We start from the raw sequence: 25,151 nt of genomic DNA, 5'->3' as shown, positions 1-25,151 counted from the left end.
ACTCATTTTGCCTGGAGTGCTAGGTAGGGGGCATGTAAACTGCCCAGCCGCACAGTGCTCTGTAGCTTCAAGGAAGCGTGGGCAAACTCCCAACCTCTCCCCATCCCTCAGACTCCTGCCAGCAACTGGCAGCAAGCTCTTCCTGCCCTGCACAGGCAGAATGGCTTGAAAACCTCTGTTAAGCTGCTATCGCTCTGCTTCCACCCTAGCATGGCTCCAAGGGGGATCAACAGAATTTGCCCAATTCTCTTCCCCTTTTAGATACACAACGAAATTGGTCTCTGGCTGTGGTCTTGTATAGAGGAGAGGTTAAAGAGAGCAAGCTTCTGGGAAAGGGCCAATGGAAAAGAATATATTATACCTGTGTCTGTTACAGACCAGTGTAATTACACTCTAAATTAAGAACTGAATCGATACATTTGGGTCTGAACAAAAGAGCCTGTGTTCCTGATCATTTTACATGTGAATGGCAATACATTTCCAATAAATGGTTCCTTGCCATTAAATCTATTCTCCTCAAGCTCCTTGCATTAATCAAGATCTATACCTTGTAGCAGTGTTTGAAATCTAACTGAACTGATTCGTTTGCTGTGATATATGTGTTCAACAAAAACATGACAGGTTATTTGTAAGAAATTCAGTTACTTCCAGAGAGGCACCTATGAAGCTGTGGGCACCATCAGACTTGATCAATAAATTACCCCACAAAAACCAAAACAACAAAATCAAACAAAAACGCAGTCCTGTCCAGTTTCCTCCACCCCCAAATGGCTCTTTAAAAGACTGAGGGCAAAATCCTGGCTTCACAGAGATCAGCGGGTGTTTTGCCATTGGCTTCATTGGAGCCAGGATTTTACGCTGAATTTCTGAGTATTTTTTTTCCTATTTCAAAGTTAATTTTAAAAACATCTGTTTGTCATCCACATTTTGGATATAGGAAAACTCAGGCCCAGAGAATAAGCAGGGATAAAACCATGACCCATGTTTGAAACATTAGAATGAACTGCCTCTGTTAGAGGATCTGGCAAACAGTGCCAAAAAACTTTGTGTGAAGTATTCCCTACCCAAATCTCTTACCTGAAAATGATGGTTCAGAGTTGGTAAGTTATGTTGCATAATAAAATTGTTGCCCTTTATGCCTTGACATTATGAAACTACTGTGCAAACATTTCCCCAAATAAGAGAAATTTAAAAATTTAAAAAGACTCAGTGTTAACAAATCCATACAGACTTTGTGAGATCACTATGGCAAGCTAGAGAATAGTGAGCATGAAACGGAAAATCACTGGCCTCCCAGTGCAGAGAGGAAGAATACAGCGAGCACTGTGTAGTCATTAAACTGTTCATAACAGGGTTGAACTCTCACATTCAGAAAATAAACAGCAGAATTTTCTGACATAAAAGAAACACGTCCAAAGTTGTTAGGTTTTTTTCCTGATACTGTGCATCTCTTCCAAGCTGTATAATGTGTGTATGTATGAGAGTGCCCTTCTGCACACAAACACATTTCCATCCTGTATGTGTCTTCAAAATCTATTACAATATTTCAGATAATTGGTTTTGAAACTTTTTAATAAACAGATGCTTGAAATATGAAGGTCTGAATTTATCTTTTAAGGCATTGATGGTGTAGCAGTAAATATAATGGCCCTCCAAGCAGATCAATTCCCAACCAAACAGCTACAATCTTTTGCACTTACTCTTATGCATGGGGGAAAAAATCCACAAAGTGCCATTGTTCTCCTTCAAACTCGTCCCACAGGCATACGTTATTTATTTTGGAGAGTAGGGGGTTAGAGTTAAAAAGTAATGAAACAATAGCTGTTGAGTATTGCTTTAATGAATAGTTTTGTACCACGACTAAATTTGCCCACTTTTAATAAAGTGAGCCAAATGAGCTACTGTTCCATATTCAGTGTTTCCTTTATTTATTAATGCAATCCCTACATTTTGAGGGAGGCATAGCCCCAAATTGTCTATGACAATGCCTCATTAAAACTCACCGTCATCTGATACCTACAAAGTGCTCAACAATGGCTAAGCAACTGGCCTGCCAAGACTGCTGCTGGTTATGCTAATAATAATGATCTCACTGTTATTTTGTGCTCACCCACTTGTTAGTTGTATCCACCTGTTGTCTGAGCACATACTTGGATTGTAAAGGGAATCAAACCATCTTTTGGTCATGTATGGTGCCAATCCAAAGGGGTCCTGATCTCTGTTTTATGCACTACCATGATGCAAATGACAAATAATAATAACTACCACAGATGAAATTCTGACTGTCTCACCATTGGGTATAAACAGAAAAACTGCCAGATGAGTTGTGAAGTTAACAAACATTCCATGACAAAAAGGCTGCTTCTACACTAAAAATATTGGCACCCAAAACTCTCCACTGATGTTAACATCTGTGGAAGTTGAACGTGTCAGGAGCAGAGCTGGTTAAAACTTTGGAATTTCCCACAGAACTGAAATTCCAATGTTTCGAACTTGGTCTTTATTCCAAATTAAAATAAAATAAATATTTTAAAATTTCCCATGAAATGAAATTTTGGGGGGGGGGAAACCCTCATTTTGAGTCAATTGAAAACTTCTGGTTTGATAAAAATCAAAACATTTTGTTCTGACTGTCCTTTTTTAAATAAATATAAATTTCAAAATGAGCCATTTCAAAATGAAAACTCAAAATGTTCCATTCCAATGTTTTTCTCTAATTTTTTCCCTAAACAAAATTTTGTAAAAATTGTAGTGTTCCCACTGAAAGTTTTGAGTTCAACAAAACAGCATTTTCTAAGAGAAGAAAGCTCCGTCATCAGATTTTTGACCTGTTCTAGTCATGAGTTTTTATCACAATGTCATTTGACCTTCCTCAGATCAGGACGAGATGATACAGTAGCAAATATGCATGATTCCCTTCTCCACAGCTCCCACCATTGGTACTAATGGTGCATCAGCACCTTTTGCGAATTACAATTTCTAGTTTTCCTAGTGCATACATGAGCAATAGGTGGCTAAGTCATGACATTCCACTATCACATCTTGCATTTATGCCAGTCTCCCCAACACACCTGAAAATGGGTAATTTTGGCTGGATAATAATGTTCCTGATATGCATGCGAGTGATGATACCTTCACATTCTGATGTATAAACACATTTTTCAACCCAGTTGTATGTTCCACAAGTTTGGCTTCACTTCTAAGACATCCTGAAGGGCTTGAGGGGAAACTTTTCTCAAGCAACATTTAAAAAATATTTTACTTGTGCAATATGCCAGATTGATATGGGGGAAAGTGATTTAGGCACAGAACAGACACTAAAAAGACAACATTAGGGCCCAAAATGCATAGCGTACTTCTGAATCTTCAGTGTTCTCTACAAATATGAATTAATGCATAGATGCAATGATTTGAAGGCCAGAAAGGACTTACAGATCCTGGAGTGGAAAATTTTCCATGTGAATAATCTTTTTCTGCTTTCACCTTTAGAAAATCTTTCACTGCTCAGCTAAGTTAGCCATCAGTGCAAGTGCAACACAATGGTCATTATCTGTGTACCAGTCTCTGTGAGAAAAATGGCATCTGTGCAGCATGTTCTTGGAAAGTCAAATCAAATGCAAATTTCACCAGAATGCTCAAAGGCATTTCTCCTCCATAAGGGCTGCTAACATGCCAGTTTGTGATTTCCACCTCAAGTCATTTCAGTGCTAAAATCATTCCGAGAATATTGGGAGGAGTTTTATTAATAGGAGACATATTTCCCACTTTCCTTGGGCTCATCTCTCCCAGTATAATACCTTGGGTAGTCCTGACACTTGGGCTTGAGAGGCAGCACAACTAAGACTACAGCTGTGCTTGGAGCTAGGAATGTGTTTCCTAGCTTGAGTAGACTTAACCACACTAGCTCTCATTGCTCTAAAAATAGAAGTGGTGCTGCAGTACTACAGGCAGCAGCAAGCAGCAACATGAGCTAGCTGCCCTGAGTACAAACTTGCCCATACCCCATGGGTATGTTCTTGGGACAGCTACCCCATGTCACCATTCTCCACTGCCCATTCTACTGTGGCTAGAACTAGCACTAGTTCTACTTCAGCTGGCAATCAGAACCCTAGTTCCAAGGGTAGATGTAGCCTATGTCTCAAAGCCTATGTCTCTAATCTGGCAGCATTTAAAACCCGCTTTGCACAGGTCTAAAGGATTGCACAAGCTGCCAAGCAGTGAAGAGGAAATCCCTTTGTTTTAAAAAGCGAATGACTAGGTTTGGGCAAAACACTAAAAAACAAGCAGCAAACACACAAGCAAGCAAATGAAGAGTCCCCTCACACTTTTGTGCAAAGGCCAAACCAGGGAAACATCAGATCCAAAATGGAAGATTGAAATGCAAACTATTATTGCACCTTAATCACCAGTTTCTACAGTTCCCACCACAATACAAGACCTCTGTGCATATGCTCTCATTACTGCTCTACCATTCTATTTACGTTCTAACCATGCAGACAAAAAGGATGTGATGCACAAGCTTTGTCTTCATCGGGGATTCATCACTACATGGGATGGGAACCAGGTGTAAGAATGACAAGTAGTTTTGACTTTGGATTAGCGGAGCGGGATCTAGATATTTGCATGGCCATGTAGGAGGTTCTGTCATGCACTAATGGTGGATTTATATGTTTTAGGGCCTCTTTTTGCCCCACAAGTGGGTGATTCTGCTGGTGGAGAGTGGAGACTTAATGTCAAACAGACTAATTAGCACGTAGTGCCTACAAAAAGAGCAGCTTCTCCTCACTCCACAAAAGTGGTGTTATCAGGCACTAATTTTGGATAAAGCTCAGAATCCTGCTCTCTGAACTGGACACAAGAAGTAGGTGAGGGAAATGGAGACACTAGACATGAGTGGGTTAGATTTGAGAGAAATAAGGAGAGACGTGAGAGCTACAGCAGAAATAGCCCCTTGAACAAGCAAGGTCACGTTCTGTTCTCTCATGCGCTCTATATATTAATTCAGTTCAACATTAACCCTAGGGTTGAAAAAATGCTAATTACTCTGTTGTACAGGAGCACAATACAATTTCAGACACTGCCAAAAACAATTATACTGGGCTTTAAAAAGGTGCTTAATATGTTAAAGAGTGTCTCATTAATAGCCTGCCATTTTTAGATATCTGATAAAGCACAGAAATATTGAGTTTGAATGTGAACATGGTGAATGGATTTTGGAACAAGACAGTCCAAAGCACACAATGAGGTACTCTATATAATAATTACTTCGGCACATATATCTCAAAGTATTCACCAAATCAAATGGGCCAGATCCTCAAAGGTGGGATAAATAGATGTTGGAAAATGTACAGGACATTTACACTAGCTGACAATTTGGCCCATTATTCACTGAGGTTTCAGGTGGTATCCATCAAATACTTGATTTGCCAAATATCTTTTGACCAGCTTCAGAGCTGGCTGAAGATCGTAAAACCAGTATATGGTGAGCCAACTGGTGAATGAAAAATTGTGAAATATGTTGCTGAACAGTACACAAAATATTCAGCATTTCTGTTGAAGGGAAGAATCTCAAATACAATCCAACCTAGACTCATCGCCAAATCCAAATGAGCATTTGCAGAAACCATTTCCTGCCATTGGCTCAGCTCTGTTTGGTAATATATTGGACTCTACCATTGTGTAGTTTCCGAGGGAAGGAGCAGAGTAAAAGCTTTAATTGTTTAGGGTCACAAGGAAGCAAGCTATAATAAGAAACAGTGCTCCCAGGTGCTCCACTCTAGGAGCATCCCAGGGAAGGAATTAGGGAGCCAAAGTTTCCTCTCAGCTCAGTTTGCTTGCAAGGGTAATAGTTTACTGCTGGCCAATACCATCAAGAAATTACTCCCTATATCTCTCACTCCATGCTGACCTGGCTGCTCCAGGCAGGGTATGTATATAGGGGGCGAGGAAGAGACTAGGGGAGGGTAGAACCAAGACTATGCCCATACATTGCCCCTTCCAACCCAACTGTTTCAGGGAGGGAATAGGCAAATGAATATTACTTCAGCCTCCCCAGAGACCTAAGTTCTAGGTTGTCTGCACAGCAGTATAAGGGAGGGATGAGGGGTTTTCTTATTCCCTTTGACTCACTTGTCTGCATACATAGTCCAGGTAACAATATAACCCTTAATATTTTATATTCAAAACTAATTAAATTCTCTTTCTAAAACTGCTTTATGGTATAATTAAAAAGTTCCCAGATGTACTGATAATTCAATTCTATACTTACAGTTATTTTTCATGCTCTGGCCTGTTGAGAAAACAAGGCTCAGCTTTTTTAGCCCTCTACCTGCCACATGAAATGCTCCTGAATCACACTGTGATTTAATTAAGTACCTCCAGGAATTTTACAAGTTCTAAATTTTTCTCAAGGGTTCTGTTCTCCATTTTTTTTGTGCCACAGGAGTGGGGAACAGACTCCTACATATTTATCTACAGGTTATAAATACTCTTTGTTCAGATTATCTGCAAGGGAAAAGTATCCACAAATCCAATCACATTTTAATCCAGACTGGTGCTGCTTGCTTAACATGTACTATTATAGAAAGCAACAGGGGCTTTAATTTTGAATACTGCTGCTGTTCCCTTGGTCCCATGGCTAGTTCACTTTTAATCTTTGTCTATGACTAGTCCATAAAACACAGTGGCAAACAGGAAGAGAATTTCACAGTAGGTCCCAACCCAATGGCTAATAAAGCCAGCGCGAGACTTTACATTCACTTTAATGGAAGTTGGATAAGACCCCACCTGTATGTGGGCTCAGGTAGTCAAAGATAAGTAGGAAATTTAACCAGAAGTCACTGAAGTTAGTGGCTAAATCCCCCAGCTATCTTGGACAATCTCAACCATAGATCCTGCATGCAAAAATGCCAAATGAGGAACTATTTTAGGCAGCCACTTTTGCAACTTGGGACCAGTGTGAAGGTTGGCTTGACAAATTGCAACTGCTCTGTCCATGCTGTAGGCTATGCTCAAGTAACTAAGGCTACGTCTGCACTATGAGGTAGGGGTGTGATTCCCATTTCATGTACACATACTCACACCAGCTCTCATCTGAGCTGGTATGGAATCCTCCTCCTTAAACTTACAGGCAGGGTGCAGAACTTCTATACAGGTGGAACATATCTGTAACTAGCTGACTTATCAGCCCTGCCTTTTCCCCTGAACTGCCTTCTCATCCACAATCCCATGGAGAGAGCCACCATCAAATTTCTCTCTCCACCATGCAAAGAGCTGCAGAGCACCCTTGGGTGACTTGTGTGCTTCCATGCCACCCACTATAGTAGTTCTGCAACATTCCCTCCGTGGCAACAGAGAGGTAGCAGATTTCAGCCCACGAATCCCCATGATTATCTTTACAAAGTGTAATTTCATTCAGCATGGTAGCAAGCAGATGAATGGGTTATAATGATACCATCTCCAATGCAGCAATATCGCCAGAGACAAAAATCTCTCCTTTAACAAAAAAAAGCTCTCTCAATCTTTCAAATGCCATGCTGCTGTCTTATCACTATTCATTATTAGTTTGGTAGTATTCCCCCCCCCCCATCCTCACAGAAACAGTCCTGCATTTATATTTGATTCTGTTTGTGTAGCTCAGTTCTACTGATTTTTCCCTCTGAGTGTAACTTCTATTGTTCATTTCAGAATAACTCCCACTCATGGCTATGGAGCTCAGCTTTTGCGGTCAATTTTTTTTTTTTTACAAACAATTCAAATCATTTGACTTTTTGCTTGGGGTTTGTTTTGGGGTTTTTTTTACATTTATTATTTCCTCAGCAACTTTCTCACAAGTTTATAAACAAAAACTATTCAGTGTTTTCTATTTGAATAGTTAAACTCTTTAGAAGATTATGTGAAATTTAATTTTATCAATCTCTCTAAGGTAGATATATGGCCTTGTGATAGGGCCTTCGGTGGTCAGGTGGTCTAGTGGCTAGATCATTATTCAGAGGGAATGGTAGGGGGACTGGGGCCATCCCTCTCCACCAGGTCCCAGCCCAGGGCCCTTTGTAGTTCAACCCCTAAACAGGGGAGATGAGTCTCCCTCCTGACAGGGTGAGGTCAAGACCAGTTTCCCTGGACTACTTTCTACTAAAGTCCTTTAGTTTGGGTGTGGCCCCACTAGTCCAGTTTCCCCACCGTTGGGGCTTATCTGCGGACTCCCCTTCACGGGGGAAGGCTTACTTGCCTCCAGTGCCTACGATGGCTGGCAGGTCACTGATCCGTCCCTTCAGGCAGGCAAACAGAGAGTTCCTGTCTCCTCGCCAGTCAGCTCCCAACTGAGCCAGGCTCCCTTCTTTTCCCCAAGTCCAGGCTTGGCATTGGTTTCAGGTACAATAGGGCAGGGCTAGCTGAACACAAAGCTTTTCTTTAACCCCTGCTGTGCCAAGCGGTTGTTTCTCTGCTCCATCACAGACCTGTATTACAATGGTATCTGAGTACCTCAGAGAATTTAATGTATTTATCCTAACAATGGAGAGTGCTATTATCCCAGTTTTACAGATGAGAAACTAAGACACAGAAACTAAGTGAGCAGCCCAAGGGCATATGGGAAGGCTATGTCAAGGTGGGGGAATTAAATGCAGGCTTCCCACGTCCAAGGGTATCACCCTTAACCACCGGGCTATCTTTCCCCCAAAGTGGTAATGTCAATCCAGTTGCTATTTGGCAGATACCACAGAATGCCAGTCGTACTAGTGTCGCAGCTAACACTAACGATCCCCTTTGTGCCATTCTCGAGGACTAGCTGAGCCATCTTTCCCCAACAGATGTTGTCTCTAAAGCCAAGCTGAGGAACGCGAGTAAAAGCAGTGGCGTTACAGAGAGCACTTTTCATTGCCACTATCCAAGCTGTAACTGTTTTGTGAGTAAACAGCGAAATTCATCTCACAGGGTTAGCACCCTGGGACCTTTCACAAGCTCTAAATGAACTTTAAAACTATTGAAGCCACATGTTAAAGATCTTCCCCATCTCACTCATTTAAAAAGCATCCTCTGTAAGCTGTGTCAGTCCATTGCCATCAATCATTTTTCTGCTGTAAGAAGATAATAGAAATAATATGGCACTGTGTAAAAGTGATTTTTTTTAAAGTCATCTTCTTAACCATAAGGAAATGGAAGGGCCAGACGCAAGCATGGAATCTGGAGAGAAGTGGGTCAATAATCTGGCTAGAGCAAATTACTGATACGCCCACACTCTTTCCACTTATACTTTTCAAGATCAGAAGCCTTCCTTCTGTGCTTATAAATCACAAATTGTAAGCTGTGGGCCCACATAGTCATGGTGATTCAGTCAAGAGAACTGCTATAATTGCGTCTTACATTTAAAGCACAATAAAAAGAGCAGGACAAAGTATAGAGCAATCCATGCCAAGTATATCATTTAATGGGATCACAGGGCTGCCAGGTCCAGATCTTCGGCTACAGCTGAGAAACACACAGCATGATCTCAGGAGCAAGTATGCAAAGGAGCCTTTTGTGGAACCGCAACCTTGGCCCACTACATGCAGAGCTAGTCCAACCAGCATTACTTAGAGCAACCAGAAGACTGCTTTAATGTATGCCAATTGTTAATAGCCCCAAGGAGCCCACATGGCAGCCAGAGATTTCCCCAGTTATCCTCCTTTCCCCTGGTTACACCACCTATGCTGGGCACAGGAGGGCATGTAAGAGTTGCAATATCTACTTGTCTGGTCACAGGAAGACCGACTTCAGGATCACAGCATTAGTGACATAGTGGCCCCATCGGTGTGCAGAATCTGGCCCCGCGTCTTCATTTGTGTGAAGTAAATCCAAGCAATATTGGGGGAGTTTAGAATGTCACTTCCCTTAAAAACATTACTTCAATTATGTTATAGAAGTTAAACAGTATGCACCAGATTAGAAAAACTATGGGAATAGAATTTTTAGTGGAAAATTATTAAGCTAGACAATATAGGGAAACTTCCTGTACTATTTGCACTTGGAATTTTGCACTCCTGTTTGATAGCAGGAGACATCTGTGGGAGCATTTAATTGTGATTTTAAGCATTTAGGTGCCAGCTGGTGCAAATTGGTGTGGCTCCACTGACATTAGCACTGACTTACACCTGTTTTGGATATGGCCCTGGCTGTCCAATTACTTGATTTGCTATTGCAAATGTCATTGGAGTCCACTAATCAGGTAGTCGGCCATCTGCAAATGTTTGAACTCACAAGACTCTGTCCCAGGCCCAAAACAGCAGATGAAAAGTTAGATTGTGGGTTTGGGTCTTTCTGAACAGTTATCCCATGATTTTTCAAAGATCTGTAAATATACAGGGCAACAGGTAGAGCAGCAATGGAAGCCAGTGGAGGATGAGTGAAAGAAAAATATGTTCCTATGTTAACAGAGGTAGAGAAATTGACAACACTGGCAGGATTAATAAAAAAGTCCCATACACCATGTGTGTTCCAGGTGGTGGCTTTGATCATATCTGCAGTAACATTTTAATCAATGTGAACAGAGAGCTTATTGTAACACTTCTGATTGGTGAGATCTTTTCATATCCTCCTTTGCCACCCCGTAATTTAATTTGCTTAGATTGCTATATGGAATGATTTGGATAATGCTGTCTTTATCACAAAGGACATTTAGTGATTCTGAAGCATGCAGCTTGAATGCTATTTAGGGAGAATGCAGTGTCCTAAAAGAGACCTGCCTTTAATATGGGATCTCAGCAGAAGAAAAGAGGGAGAGGGTAATCCCAGGGGAGAAGATAGAGTAAAAAGTTAGATAAAGGCCAGTTTGTGCTACATTTCCCTCACCATTTTCACAACTTGTATACAGTAGCATTAAATTGAGTTTGATATTTATGTCAAAGATATCCACAAGGACCTTGCCGTCAAAATTTTTGCTAAACATACAATCATCTAAAGAGATCAATGAGCTTATAGCCAATTTTTATTCTGACTCTGCTATGGGAAATTCCATTTTCCAATTTAAGAAATGAGTCACCTGGTTGTTTGCAGATAGTAGTTGTGAAGAAATTTACATATTGCATTATATGAAGGTGACATTTAAAAGGGTTCTCACTAGATACATCCTGCTTTCAGGGACATGAGTGCAACTCCCATTGACTTGTATCCACAGGGTGGGAAAAATACTGCAAACTTTATTCTTGCTAGAAGTGACTTTAACAGCCCTACTTGCATGTGTAAGAGATGCAGGATTTAGCACGTAGGTGAGCGCAGATTTTTTCTTATTCTGACTAAAGTCCAGATGCTGCCACCCTTCATTTTAATGGGAATACTATTGCAATAAAGTATTTCTCAACAGGAGTAAGTAGTGGTACCAGATTATGGATGTATGTGATTACTATTTAACTTTATAAATTGTGTTCTTAATACAAAATAATATAAACCCATGCAAATAAAATACATTAAAATTTGGTCTGCTTGATAACATGTTAAGCTGCAATGTGTCTAAATTCTAGGGTGGAATCTCATTATACAGCATTATTCTGCAGGTTGTAACTTGCTGTTCTTAAGTTGCTTTTGCAATTCTTGATATCTTAGGGCTTCATTCTGCAATACATTACAAACCAGTTAAAGTTTGATACATAATTTATAATCCCTTTCTTTCTTTGTTTAGGTTTCTCATTTATGAGTAGTTTGGAAAGTCAGTGTTTTAAAATAAAATAACGATTATGTGTTTTGCTTAGAGGAAAGTTCAGCTCTTAAAAAGTAACTTGATAAAAGAGGCATCATGAGGTTCCATGTACCAGCATATAGCTGTACCATATTTGAATCTAACTCTGAATTTACCCAGCACCTGACATAAATTAGAGCAGTCTCAGGGCTGCTTTTAGTCATGCTTGGCCCCACAAAAACCCATTGTGTCAGCAGAGGAGAGAAAGCACAAGTGCTCTAGCCACACATACCTCACCTGGGTACCCAGCATGCCCTCCACCCTGAGAGCCATGAGAGTAGGGCAATATAGAACTGGCTACACCAGCACTCCATTGTCAGAGGAAGCCCCTACAGTAGAGGTAAAACCCAATGGGAGAACTGCTGCCTTTACATAAAGTGGCCATGTGGCAATGCAGAATCAGCCCCACTGATGTCAGTTAAATTACTCTGAGAATCAGACCCGAAGGGTATGTGCTTTAGCTTCTTGAAGCAGACAAACATGAACACTTTTCTCACAGAGCTTTTGCTTGGAAGGAGTGGTATTTCCCCCACTCCTGCCAAATCTGCATATAACCCATGCATAAATGCCTCTCAAGCACTCCCTGTGACTCAGACCTCTACTTCTAGCTTTCATAAACTTTCAAAAAGCCACATTTGTAATTTTTTCCTTTCCAGGCTAGTGAACAAGTCTTTTAATAGAACTACAACATGAGCTTGCCAGAGGCAGGCAAGAGAATTTTCAGTACAAACAGCCAGTTTAACATTTTCATTGCACATATTTTGCTTTTTGCTTTTTTTAATTCAGTAATTTCATTTCAGAACCATGCAACTACATCTCAAACAGCTTTCTTTTTCTTTAGCATTAATAAGGGAGCTCTTTTTTTTGCAAGGCATTGGAGCCACATAAGTCTAAGGAAGGTCATGAAACACAAAATCAGTCCAATACCATTAATATTGCTATCTCTCACATGTCTTTTTTCAGGCCTTATTCATCAATAAACCTTGCAAGACAGACTCTCACTTCCCATATCATCTGAAGCAATGCTGGTCCATCCTATTTGCATTCATTCTAATTAGTGGCCATGATCCTCAGCTGGTGTGAATTGATAAACTTCCATTGATTTACATCATGTGAATATCTGGGCCAGTAGTATATTACTATTGGTTGCTCTGTCAGTTTCAATCTGCCTCCTGCAAATCTTCATTCTGAAATCTTTACTTAATATATAGGAAGCAACATGATAGACTATCCTGACCTTGCTTGTGAACCAAATTAAAAAAAACTATAGAATTCAATGGGAGAGTTTATAGTAACAATGGAAGGTATGTAAAATGCAAGGAATGAGATAACTTCAGCCTTGGCTACCAGAGACTGAGCTTGTCCCCTCAAACGTGTAGGACCCCTGGGACCAAAGAGTAGATGTTGCTCTACAGCATGAATCTGCCACATTGCAGTTGGGTCTGTTGTCTGCGTCCCACTGTGTAAAGTAATTTAAGGTAAGTTTGGTAGTGCTTTAGGTGGAGAGTTAGCCATGCAGCTCTCATTGTGGTAGATGGGAATGGATAATAAATTCTCACCCAGCTATGCTGAAATGAGTGCCTCCCCTAATTTATTTGGCCTCTCATAACCAGAGCAACTGAATGTCACCAATTTTTACTCACTATCAGAAATTAATGTGTCTAAAAACTATTTCAACTTTCACTTGTACATCAAATTTAACAAATCTAAGCATTTATGCACCTCAAAAATGTAAATTCTGTGTGGGGCTATGAGCTAATCTTACATGCTGAATACCATTATTGTATAAAATTCACTTGGAATAGTGAAAAGAGCTAAAAATAGGCACAATTTATTATCCCCTTATGCTGTGAATTTCTTCAAATAAGGGAAAATAATCTCACTGCTGAGTATCTGCCTGCCGCCATCTTTAAAAGTTAAATCATGCACTTCAGTTGAAGGTAGTGTTTCCCTCTAATGTCAAGTATGTTCCACAAGACAGTGTGCTACTGAGGTGGCATGAATATAATAGTCCAGAGGATAATGATTTTGGATTTTAGATTGTTAGTAAGTACAGATATAGGCAACAAAAGGCAAAAATTGAGTAACAATTCCTTTCTCTTTTATTTTCAAGATTGAGAAATGTTATTAAAAACTTGTCTGATTTCATTACATTTTGCAGATTTGCTATCATTATACAAGTCTCACCAGGACTTTAAAAAAAAATCAGCAATCAAAAATTTCTTCTGTCTATGAACAAAATCTCACAAAATGTCACCCATGGAAAGTGGGGCTTTGTTTACCTTCTTTCACAAATCCCAATGCTGCCTTCTGTACAGATTTTAAATTAGCTGTATTAGTACCTAATTCTGTGTCCCATCATAGAATAGAATCATAGACTATTAGGGTTAGAAGGGACCTCAGGAGGTCATCTAGTCCAACCCCCTGCTCCAAGCAGGACCAATTCCCAGATTTTTTACCCCAGTTCCCTTAATGGCCCCCTCAGGGATTGAACTCACAACCTGGGTTTAGTAGGCCAATGCTCAAACCCCTGAGCTATCCCCCCCCATCTATAAGGTTAAGGTGATAAAACTGAGAAATGAGAAAATGTATAGATTCCTACATTATAAATATGTTTGAAGTCCTTGAAACTTTGCATGTCACTGACTCTAGAGGCTAAATTAAAAGATTATGGAAATGTGAAATAAACTATGAGTAATGTTTTCTAGATCTTTCCATGTGATACAGAGGACCTTCCACAAAGAGACAGGAATGGGAAACCCATCACAAACAAACATGAGTGGAGATGATGGAAAGTTTCATAACACCTTATCCTTGTCTTCTATGGCTCTCTCATAATCTAAGGTGTTTCTAAAGTATCCAACCCCATTGTATATTATCTCCTCTTTGTTGGTAACTTCAGGAGGATCCTTCACATGGTAGATCTGGTCTAGAGCAAGAACCAAGTTCTGGTAAAAATATATTTACAGTTACGCATAAAGAGATTTATCAGAGCTGACAGCCATGTAATGCTGAAAAGCGCTGATGCCTCTTAAATGAAATAGCATGCCATTTTCTACTGGATGGGAGCTGGAACATTAATGAGATGCTAATAGCGCTAACTGTGGGTTTGATCCTGCAGTTGTTTCTCATGAAGGTAGTCTCACTGAAATTAATGGGATATCTTATGTATGGACAACTTCCACGAGTAAGTGTTGCAAGATTGGACCCCCAATGCATGTAAATCTCCCTTTTTACATTTTAACACTGTTGTGTTGGAATCTGATCCTGCAATTCCTTATTTGCATGGGCAAAAGTATGCAGGATCTGGCTCTTAATTTTATTTCCAAAGGGGATCAATCATCTTGCCAGTATAATAATGTTTCTAGTTAATTTAGAAGGCAACTCTTGAAAAGATATACAGCTATTGTCACTTCTAATTCAGAGAATGTCTGATGAGGAATTCTGAAAACAATTCTTCAACACTGGAATGGTTTTTCAAATTAAAAAAAATAATTGATTCCTCACTGGCATCCTACCCCAATTTACTGACAATCTAGACTTTTATTGCATTTATGTTACTGACCAAAGTTGTAGCTGCACATTAGCCAGAAAACTTTCCTAACTGGTGAGTGGGCCATAGAAATTGAGTTTTTATGACCAATTTATTTTAGCTTGGAAGACTGCAAATTCTTGAACCACGCTACTGATTTAGCAAAATGTTACAAATGTCATAGGATATTTGCAATCTCATTGTCATAATGGTGATGTTGAGTAACTTGCAGGAGAGAGTTAAGAAGTTTACAATGCAGCAAAACAGAGGAGGTCTTAGAGGAACTTTTCAGAATTGCCTCCTTGTGTTCCTCCTCCTCCCACCCCACCTATGACTACTCTTCATCTAGAGAAGCAGATCTCAAGATTTAAACTGAAGAGTGCCACATCTGAAGAGGAAAAAAGTACTTTATGTGCCACCTTTGTAATTTGAATCAGAGTAGGTATAATGGATTCTTAATATGATAAACCAATCTGTATATATACATAAGATACTTACCTGGCACCCATCTCTGCAGTTAACTGTGCACCTCATTCTTTAAATGTATTTATTCTCACAACATCTTAGCAAGGTGGGGTAATCCCCATATTACAGAGGCACAGACAGGCTAAGTGACTTGCCTAAAGTCATACAGGAAGGATGTTGCGGAGCAGGCAATTGAAGCTGGGTCTCCCAAGTCCTGAAGTAACACCCTAACCACTGCGCTATCCACTTCTAATTTGTCTGGCAGCAGTCTAGATCAGTGATTCCCAGACAGATCGTCCTTCAGCACAAGACATAGGAGCCTTTGCTTTTGGAGCAGGAAAATCCACCTTTCAATTGTCCTGACACCATGAAGTTCTGAGTGGCGATGGTGTGCAATGTGCAAGTTCTGGATAGCTGAGAGTTTTCTTACAATATGTTAAAAGGTGAAGATGACCTCAGCTTAGCTTTCAAAAACAGGGAGTTATGAATTTCAGAAGTAGTATGTTACCAGTCGAATGGAGCTAACACATGCTCTGAAAGATATTTTCTGCTGCACCAATATTCAGAACTCCAGTGCCCTTTCACCTATATCTTAATGCCTGTACAAGAGAAAACAGCAAACGGGCAGGTAAAGAGTTGAAATGGGCTACTGAGAAGAATACAAGGCATGATGTCTTGCCATCTCTCTCCATCTCACATCAAAATTAGAGAAGAGTTAATAATTCACTTTTTTGGTTTGAAAACTCGGGGGGGGGGGGATTGTTTGTTTTTTTACCCAAAACTGATTTTTCATTTGCTTTTCCCCCCTCACCCAAATGAATAACCAAAAATGGTTTGTTTGAGTTGAACAAAAGGTTTCAAACTTTGTTCCAAATTGTCATTTCCTAAATGAAATTGTGTTTCTAAAATGTCATTTCCAAACAAAAATGTTTAAATGGTTCATTTTGAAAATGTCAAAATGAAGCTTTTTAGCTTTTCTGAAAAAAAATTCACTGAAAATATTTGCCAAATTTGACCCAAATTCACAAATAGTTTTAGTTCCCCAAAACTTGCTTAATATACTTATGACACCAAATTTACTTTTTACTGAAAAAGATTTGCCCAGCTCTATGTCAATATTTAGGAATTTAGGAGATAATGGCATTTCAGTAGGGACTTAAAATGGATGCTTCGCCCTCACTTTTTTACATACAACATGGTGTTGGTGAAGAGAGGAGGGGTGAATCATATTTTCCAGTTGTCCTCTCTAACATAGTAAATCATCTAATATGTAAATACTTGAACTTTAATGCCTGGCGTTCAGAGTAAAATAGCACTTACTAGATTCTAGTGGAGTCACTTCTAGAAATGGAAGAAAAAAAATCTCAATCTGAGTTTTTTCTCATAATGGTAGGAGAACTAGAAGCATTTTTTTCTCCTGAAAAGCATGCATCATATTTCACATTTCTGATGGAAGCTCTAATTGAATCTAAGTTCAGACCAAGATTTCCCTTAATCTGAGGCTGACCTAGAATTGGATTCCTTGCTTTGAATTTTCAGGATGTTCTTTCTGAACCCTGATTTTCTGACCAACACTCTTTCATATGTAAAATATATGCCACTATTAACACATTTAGCTGAAGGAAAACCTTTTAGGTTGAATTACCTTAAATTCAGTTTCAATGTTGGCTAGTCTTGCCAATTCATTGCTTAGTTCTAAAGCAGTAAGAACAGGGTCTTCACTAGAAAGAGACAAATAAGCAGCACTTGCTAATCCTTTGTAGGCATTCATTCTCGATCGAGAGTGACTGAAGGAGTCTTTCCTCTGCTTCTCGGCACATTCATTGCACTTGCAGAAGTAGTCATGGGGCCTTTCTATCCGTGCCCCTTTCAGAAGCAAGATATGAACAATTTCATACTCTTGGCAATGAGCAGCGAGTATTATGGGGGTGATGTCATGAGAAAACCGAGTTCCATCTTCATCATAGGCATAAAAGTCATCATCACGTAGTTCCTGCTCAAGGGGGCTTAGTGTAAGACGCTGCCCTTGTGCAAAGGCTGGATGGTTCAATATTGCTTCTACAATGCGCACGTATCCCTTACTGATGGCCAACAGCAGCGCATCTCCAACTCGAGCCAGATTCTCCTTTTTCAGAAGGAGTTCAGTCACTTCCAAATGCTCATTCCCCACCGCTAGCTGCAAGGCATTTTGTCCCATGTAATCAACACAATTAAAGTTCAAGGTTTTGGACTCCTCCAGCATTTTCCGCACCACTGGGATGTTGCCATATTCCGCAGAATCCAGGAAACGTTCTTCCTCCATGGTCAGGCTGGTGCCCTTCTCGTTAAACATGTAGGCTGGGCCTCGGATAGCCTGTCTCCGGCCTTTCTCCCGAAGGGTTGTGTGCCTTCGATGCATGTTTTTAGAGTTGCTGTTTCCCAACCTGCACAAAGACAGGAAGGAAGCTTGATTATCCTCTCAGCCATTTTTAATCTGAGGTAACCTGAAAATAATGTTGAAAGTGTTCTGTTGTTATAAGACCTTGTATTTAACATGGTTTAAAATGGTTTAGGATACATGCTGGATAAAGCAAATTACTGAATAAGTGCCAAAAAGATAGGCTTCTAAGTCACCTGAGCTCTTTTGAAAATGTTACCCAAGATGTAACATGCAGATGAAACAAGTGGTGATGCTCTGATGGCAACACACTATTCATCCTTCATGCCAGTCAGTGATCTAGGGCTGAATATTGCCCAACCAGCATGTGGATCCTCTGCAATTGTTTGTTTGGTGTGGAGTAGTTTCACATTTGGAAAAAAAGAAGAAACATTTTCATGGCAGGAAATTTGTTGGGTTGATTTTGTTATTTTTAAACAGTACTGTTGGAGGCAGGGCAGAGGTTTGGAATGTTAGAAGCAGTATTAGCAGGAGCTGGTCCATTATGTATTCTCCTATATTTTAAAAAACAATGGCCTATATATTCTTTTAATTATTGTTCTGCGGGCTTTTTTTTGGTTACTTTTTCTAAACAAACAAACAATCAGTCCTGATGTCATTTCCCAATCCACAAATGAGAACAATTACACCTCTAACCCGATATAACACCATCCGATATAACATGAATTTGGATATAACGCGGTAAAGCAGTGTTCTGGGGGGGGGGGGTTGCGCACTCCAGAAGATCAAAGCAAGTTCAATATAAAGCAGTTTCACCTATGACGCAGTAAGATTTTTTTGGCTCCCAAGGACAGCGTTATGTCGGGGTAGAGGTGTAGTTATTCTATGGGTAGAAAGAAAGCAAGAACATAAGAATGGCCATATGAGTCAGAGCAATGGTCCATCTAGCCCATTATCCTGTCTTCCAGCAGTGGCCAGTGCCAGTTGCTTCAGAGGGAGTGAACAGAACAAGGCACTTTAACAAGTGATCCAGCCCCTGTCATCCAGATCCAGCTTCTAGCAGTCAGAGATTTAGGGACGCTCAGAGCATAGGGTTGTGTCCTTGACCATCTTGACTAATAGCCATTGATGGATCTATCCTTCATAAACTTATCTAACTGCTGCTCTACAGTCCTTCTTGTCCTCTTCTTTTCATCCCAGACACTGGAAAAGCGAATCTAAGGCTCTATACAAAGGGCCCAGTTCTTGTAGTTTTGCCTGAGAAAGGAGATTAGGGTTTGGTCAAGAATTACTTACATACATAGAATATATATGTAAGTAACTCAGCAAAATGATGAACAATAACATTGTTTTTTCTCACTGTCTCTGATTAAAAGTAGTCACTGGTTTTCCACTCCATTCTAACATCAACAGTAAGAATGATTAGTGCAGAAGCAGAATACTATTCAAATAAAACTTCACACCAAAACATAACTAATATAAAAATTAAGCATGTTAAAATACTGTAGAAAAGGATGAGCAGAACAAATGACATTTATGGTGAAGGCACTATAACTCATGGAAGCCTTCATCTCTGATGAGTTATGGCCCCAATCTTGTTCATGGACACTGAATATTAGTATTTCAACTGCCTCACTTTATCATCTTTTTACATATAGGGAGACAAATAGAAAATTATTCCCTTATCTTTGAATACTTTCATAAGAAACTCAGCTATCACTTCACATTTTAAAAGCTAGTTATGATGTTTGACCTGAGCACTGATTTATAATGGAGTAGTGACAATGCAAAGAGATATATATTTAATAACAGAAGATCTAGGAAACTCAACCATATCCATGTCACATGATTCTGCATGGTGCCTTGTTCTGCACCAGTTGTACAGACAGTTTTAAAATTAATCATACTACTGAGCTTGTGTAATGTGTTCTCTTTAAAAAGTGTAATTGTAACTTGATTGCAGGTATCTTAACATTTTTGTTTGAAGGTGCTCTGCATTTAAATGACTGTATTTGCATATGTTATTGAGACAGCTAGTGATCAAACTCAGAGATTGCAATTAAAATATTGTGTTTTTCTAGGAATGCATGCTTTGATATTCCTTGTCATTGAAAAGAACTCTTCTGTGGAAAGGCAAACTTTGGGCCAAATCCTGACTCCAGAGAGATTTCTGCCTGGGTATAGGCCTGCTGCTGCAAGATGTTGACCACCCACAACGTCTCTGGAAGTCCTTAGGAGTTGAGAGCCCTTGGCACTTTGGAGGAGGTACACAGCACTTCGTGGGATTTGTCACTAAAGCACTAGGGGGGTTCACTCTATATGTTGACATAGGGATGCTTGCTTAGGCTAAAGTCCTCTACCCAGCAGTTGGACTGGGTTAGCTGGGCTGGGCGCTGGGAGTAAAGGGCTAAGAAGAATTCTCTCCCACAGAGCACCTATGGTTCCTAATGCTGTAGCCTGCTCCAGCCAGTGTCCTGTCTGTCATCCACTTCTTTTCTGCAGCTACACATGGGACTTGTACAGAGCTCGTGCCCATGCCATTCTGTACCCTCTGCATGGACACATATGTTCATTTCCCCCATTGTTGCACCGTGGGAATACACCTGCAAAGATAGGAGTGGCATTTGGAACTTAGATTTGGAGCAAAATTTTCAGGATCCTATGTTCCATTTTCAAAAATGACTTGGGGCAGATTTTTAGAGCTATTTAGTTGTGTAAAGATGCCAAAGACACAAATAGGATTTTCAAAAGATCCTTGGTACCTAACTCCTATTAACTTTCAATGAGATAAGATCCTACAGCCCAGATCCTCAAAGGTAATTCATGCTCCTAACTCCAAATATCAGAGGGAATTAGACACCTAAATACCTTTAAAGATCTTTGACTAAGTGCCCAAATAATTTTTGAAAATGGAATTTAGGAGTCTATGTTTCTTGAGTGACATTTTCAAAAGCACCTTTTATGCTCTAGGGCCTCATCCTCTAATCCTTGTTTAGGCAAAAATGAAATTCAAGATGGGAATGTAATGGGAGTGAAGAACCGCAGGATCAGCCCCTTACTCACTATCTCTCTTTTCCTGCAATGATTTCGGCTATTTTCAGAGGAATTCAGGAAAGATAGGCACTACATTCCCATTAAAACTCCCATAGACCTATTTAAAATGTTCCCCCTCTGTCTCTATACAACTGATGCACTATTGTGTTATATTAAAAACACAAACTAAAATGTTACTACTCAAAACATTGTAACTGTGAACAAAAATTAAGGGAATGAGACTCTACAGATGTGAATCAATAAAGAAATGACTGCAATGAAAAGAAGATGACAGAAAAAAAAGCTCATTGCCAAAATATTTGTCTGCAGAATTTTGTCTGTTTAATTTATTTAAAAGAAAAGGGGGGGAAGGGGGACAACATATTTCTTAGCAGAATCAAGGCTTAAAGTCATAGTACTGTATTAGAAAGCGTGTGAGGATAAATTATACTTTCAAGGAACTCTCCGGTTTCAATTAATATAGCTAAACCTCAAATATTTATAATCTAATCCTACCCAAAGCTAGACACACTATTTTTAGAGTAAAAGATAATTAAAAATAATAGAATTGATCCCTCCCTGCATTCATTTCTTTTTCTTTTTCTTTGATCCTTATAACTACTATTCTGTTTTTTACATAAAGAACTCTAAGGATGACTAAAGGAAATGCATATTGAAATGATTCCTAAAATATGTGATGGGTATTTGTACCAATATACTATTTGGAACCTCAATTACTCTTATATTGTCTATATTTTGACAGGCTCATGTGAAATTTTTCTGTATTGTAAAGTACAAATCATTATTCCCCCTTTATTCTCTCTTTAGCATCAGTTAAACAATATGTTTGCCCAACATGTGTTTTGAATGTTGAGTAAAATAATAGTTCTCTAAATTAGTGGTTGTGTAACCCTAATCCTGGTCTCGGAACATAATTTTCTGAGTCCAATTTATCCTGTTTGCAGAAGAACACTCAGAATTAGCTTTAGCTCATAACCCTAATATGCCATATGAATATATTTTCATTCACAAATTTTACTATTGAGAACAGCAGCCATTTTCCCCCCAGCAGGTGGCAGCATAACCCCGGATTACAACCACAAGCAATTCCACTCTACCTACTTCCAGATCCGAAGTCTCCAGCCCTCTTCAGACAGAGCCTTGATTCTTGTTTCACGGACTGAACCTACTTTAATTGGCAACGTTACTTAACAGTTATTTAAAATCTCGAAATAACGGCAAAGAGCCCAATCTTTAGACACCCCAGGCCTGCACAGCTCCAGCAGGGCTACTCGCAATTAAGCACAGCAGGCATTTGGTGTGGCCCCTTTCTCATAGCATACATGGAAAAGCCATGGAGCTCAACCCAGAGACATGGGGACAGACCTGAGACATGGGGACAGACCTGAAACATGCCCTTCGTGGTAAGCCCAGCGATGACGGACTGAATGACTATTTACAATTGTCAGAGGGGCAGCCTGTTAGTCTGGATCTGTAAAAGCAACAAAGAGTCCTGTGGCATCTTATAGACTAACAGATGTTTTGGAGCATGAGCTTTCGTGGGTGAATACCCACTTCCTCAGATGCATCTGATTGCATCTGACGAAGTGGGTATTCACCCACGAAAGCTCATGCTCCAAAACGTCTGTTAGTCTATAAGATGCCACAGGATTCTTTGCTGTATTTACAATTGATTTGCAACAATGATAAATATATAATTAATTAACTTGACATCCAAACATTTTGACATTGCCAGAAATACAACACCCCCGATTTGCAGGGCTTCCTTGCAGAGTTTCAATAAACAAAATATTTCTCTGGGCACAACTGGGAGCCAGGGATTTGGGCCAGAGCGAATAATCGGAGGAGGCAAGTTTAGTTTCACCTACTTAAAAACCACCATCCGCCGCGGATCCCCTGCCCAGGAGAGAATCAGGAGCTTACATGGAGCGAAGGGGCCCCGGTCCGTTGCCTTCTAGACGTTTGCAGTCCCAGGAAGCCGCATGGTTGCCAGTCCCGCCGGTGAAGCGCTGTCTATGGTGCTGAAATTGGGACCTGACCTGGGAGCAGCTGATTAGTCAGTGGCAGGAGCGGCTGTGCTGGGAGCCGCCGGGCTCCGTTGCTCTGTCCCCGGTGCTGCAGGAGTCAGCTGAGCTCCCGAGACGGAGCAGCATCCCTGGCGCTGGGCGGTGGGAAATTTCCCAGGGAACATTAGGGATGCGTGGACTGGAGGAAGATCCTGGGGCAAGACTGGCCGATGCTTTCTTTTGCCTGCTGCTCCGGTAGTGAGGTAGCGGATCGCGTCCTTTATCCCCCCCGCCGCCCCTCGCGAGCACAGACACGCACCCCGATGCTCTATAATGCTCGGTAGAAAAGTGATCCTCCAGCCCAGCACTGCGGGATCCCCCCTCTCCCCGGCTTGGGGCAGCAGGGAGCGGGGACTGGCTCAGGATCCCACCGGTCAAGCCCTGGAGATCTCCTGCACGCCTTTATATCCAGGCTTCCCTCCCCACGTCTGGAGCCTTCGCAGCAAGTTTGCTAGCCCATCTGCGCCCCATGGGCTAATTCAAGCAGGTGGGGGCCAGGCGGAGAGAGGCTCTGTACACGTCCCGAGTCTACCGCTCGACTGTCGCCCAAAGCTCCCTCCCCGCCTTGGTCCCACCAGGAAAGCATGTGCTACAACGTCAGTCTCTCCTCGCGAACCTGCCCTTGCCTGGAACGACCCAGATCAGGGTCCCCCTAAAGTGAATCGGACTGCCCGCTCCGCTTCCAGAGTCCCAGGCGTCTCTCATTAACAATGCCTTGCCACAAAGGAAACCTCCCCCGCAGCTCCGAGCCCAAGATCTGCCCCTGTCCTCTGCTCTGGCCCCTTTCAACGCCTTCCAAGCCCGCTCCTTGTTATTGGGAAACCTCAGTTAGTCCAAAAGAAACCGACATCCTTGTAGAAGTGATGCTGCATTCACAAACCCGAGATTAAAGTCTTCCTGGAGATTACACGCAGAATGCAATCGCTGCTCTATCTCGGTGACTAGTTATGTCATACAGCAGTGCTAGTCTCAGAGAAAGAAGATCAGGGTCTCTTCCCAGCCAGGCAGTGCCCTAAAAGGAGGACAGGAGCCACAACCTTCTCCTCTTCCTCCCAACCCCCTCCTCCAATGTTCGAACAGATTTAATTGGTTAACGAGAGGTTTTCGCCAGCTCTTTCCTGGAGTTGATGTGTTTAGAATGGGAATAGATTTGCTAACTAAGCACCTGGGAGAAATCCAGTCAAATCCGTGCCCAGAGACCAGTGTACATGTAGGGAGGCTGGGTGGCCTTGGGATCTTTACTAAGCCATAGGGAGCGGTGCCCTATCAAGAGCAGGGCCACCCAGAGGATTCAAGGGGCCTGGGCAAAACAATTACGGGGCCTCTTCCATAAGAAAAAGTTGCAATACTATAGAATACTATATTCTCACGGAGGGCCCCTGCAGGGCCTGGGACAAAGTGCTCCACTTGCCTCTCTCTGGGCAGCCCTATCAAGAGTGAATCTGTACAATATTTATGGCAAAATATTTATGGCAGGTCTTTCATGTTCTCCATCAGACCACCAACCAGGCAGTGCATAGAGCCAGATCATCTTTACCAGCCTTTCCCCACGGCTTCATCCTTAGGGAGGAGGTTGTATTGTCAGATGGTGCTAAATGGTGGGGGGAGGCGTATGAAAGAATATATCTGGGGGGAGATACTACACACAGTTGGCCGGACTAGTCTGAACTTCCCTGAAGTTGTGCCTATTGCTAAGCACACAACGTCACATACAAAATATCCCTGGGACAGAGTTTTGTATGTCACAGTTACAAAGGCATCGACTCCATATGATTACACAGATTACTTGAAATATAGACCCAATATTGCATTTTAAATCACATTATAGAAATTATTTGACCAGGGATATACTCTCCTCTCAGACCTAGACACGTCTGAGAGACAGACAGCAGTCATTCACTTTAGACCCACTTTTTCTACTGGGAAAAAATGGTCAGATCTCCAGAG

The 25,151-nt window shown here is 41.0% G+C and overlaps 1 protein-coding gene across 1 annotated transcript in view; it reads right to left on the bottom strand.

Moving 5' to 3' along the window:
* Nucleotides 1–23,121, bottom strand: part of TRPC7 (transient receptor potential cation channel subfamily C member 7) — a 116,834-nt gene extending 93,713 nt beyond the window's left edge. Inside the window, exons 1-2 of the mRNA XM_030572436.1 lie at nt 23,062–23,121; nt 17,353–18,130 (exon numbers count right to left, since the gene is read on the bottom strand). Coding sequence (XP_030428296.1) covers nt 17,353–18,130; nt 23,062–23,063 — 780 coding nt within the window. The 5' untranslated portion in view covers nt 23,064–23,121. The remainder of the gene's footprint in view (nt 1–17,352; nt 18,131–23,061) is intronic.
* Nucleotides 23,122–25,151: the final 2,030 nt, after the last annotated feature.

The sequence above is a fragment of the Gopherus evgoodei genome, chromosome 8 (assembly GCF_007399415.2).
Source record: "Gopherus evgoodei ecotype Sinaloan lineage chromosome 8, rGopEvg1_v1.p, whole genome shotgun sequence".
NCBI classification, from domain to species: Eukaryota; Metazoa; Chordata; order Testudines; family Testudinidae; genus Gopherus; species Gopherus evgoodei.
Note: the sequence above shows the minus strand (reverse complement) of the source record. Positions and strands in the feature narration are given on the sequence as shown.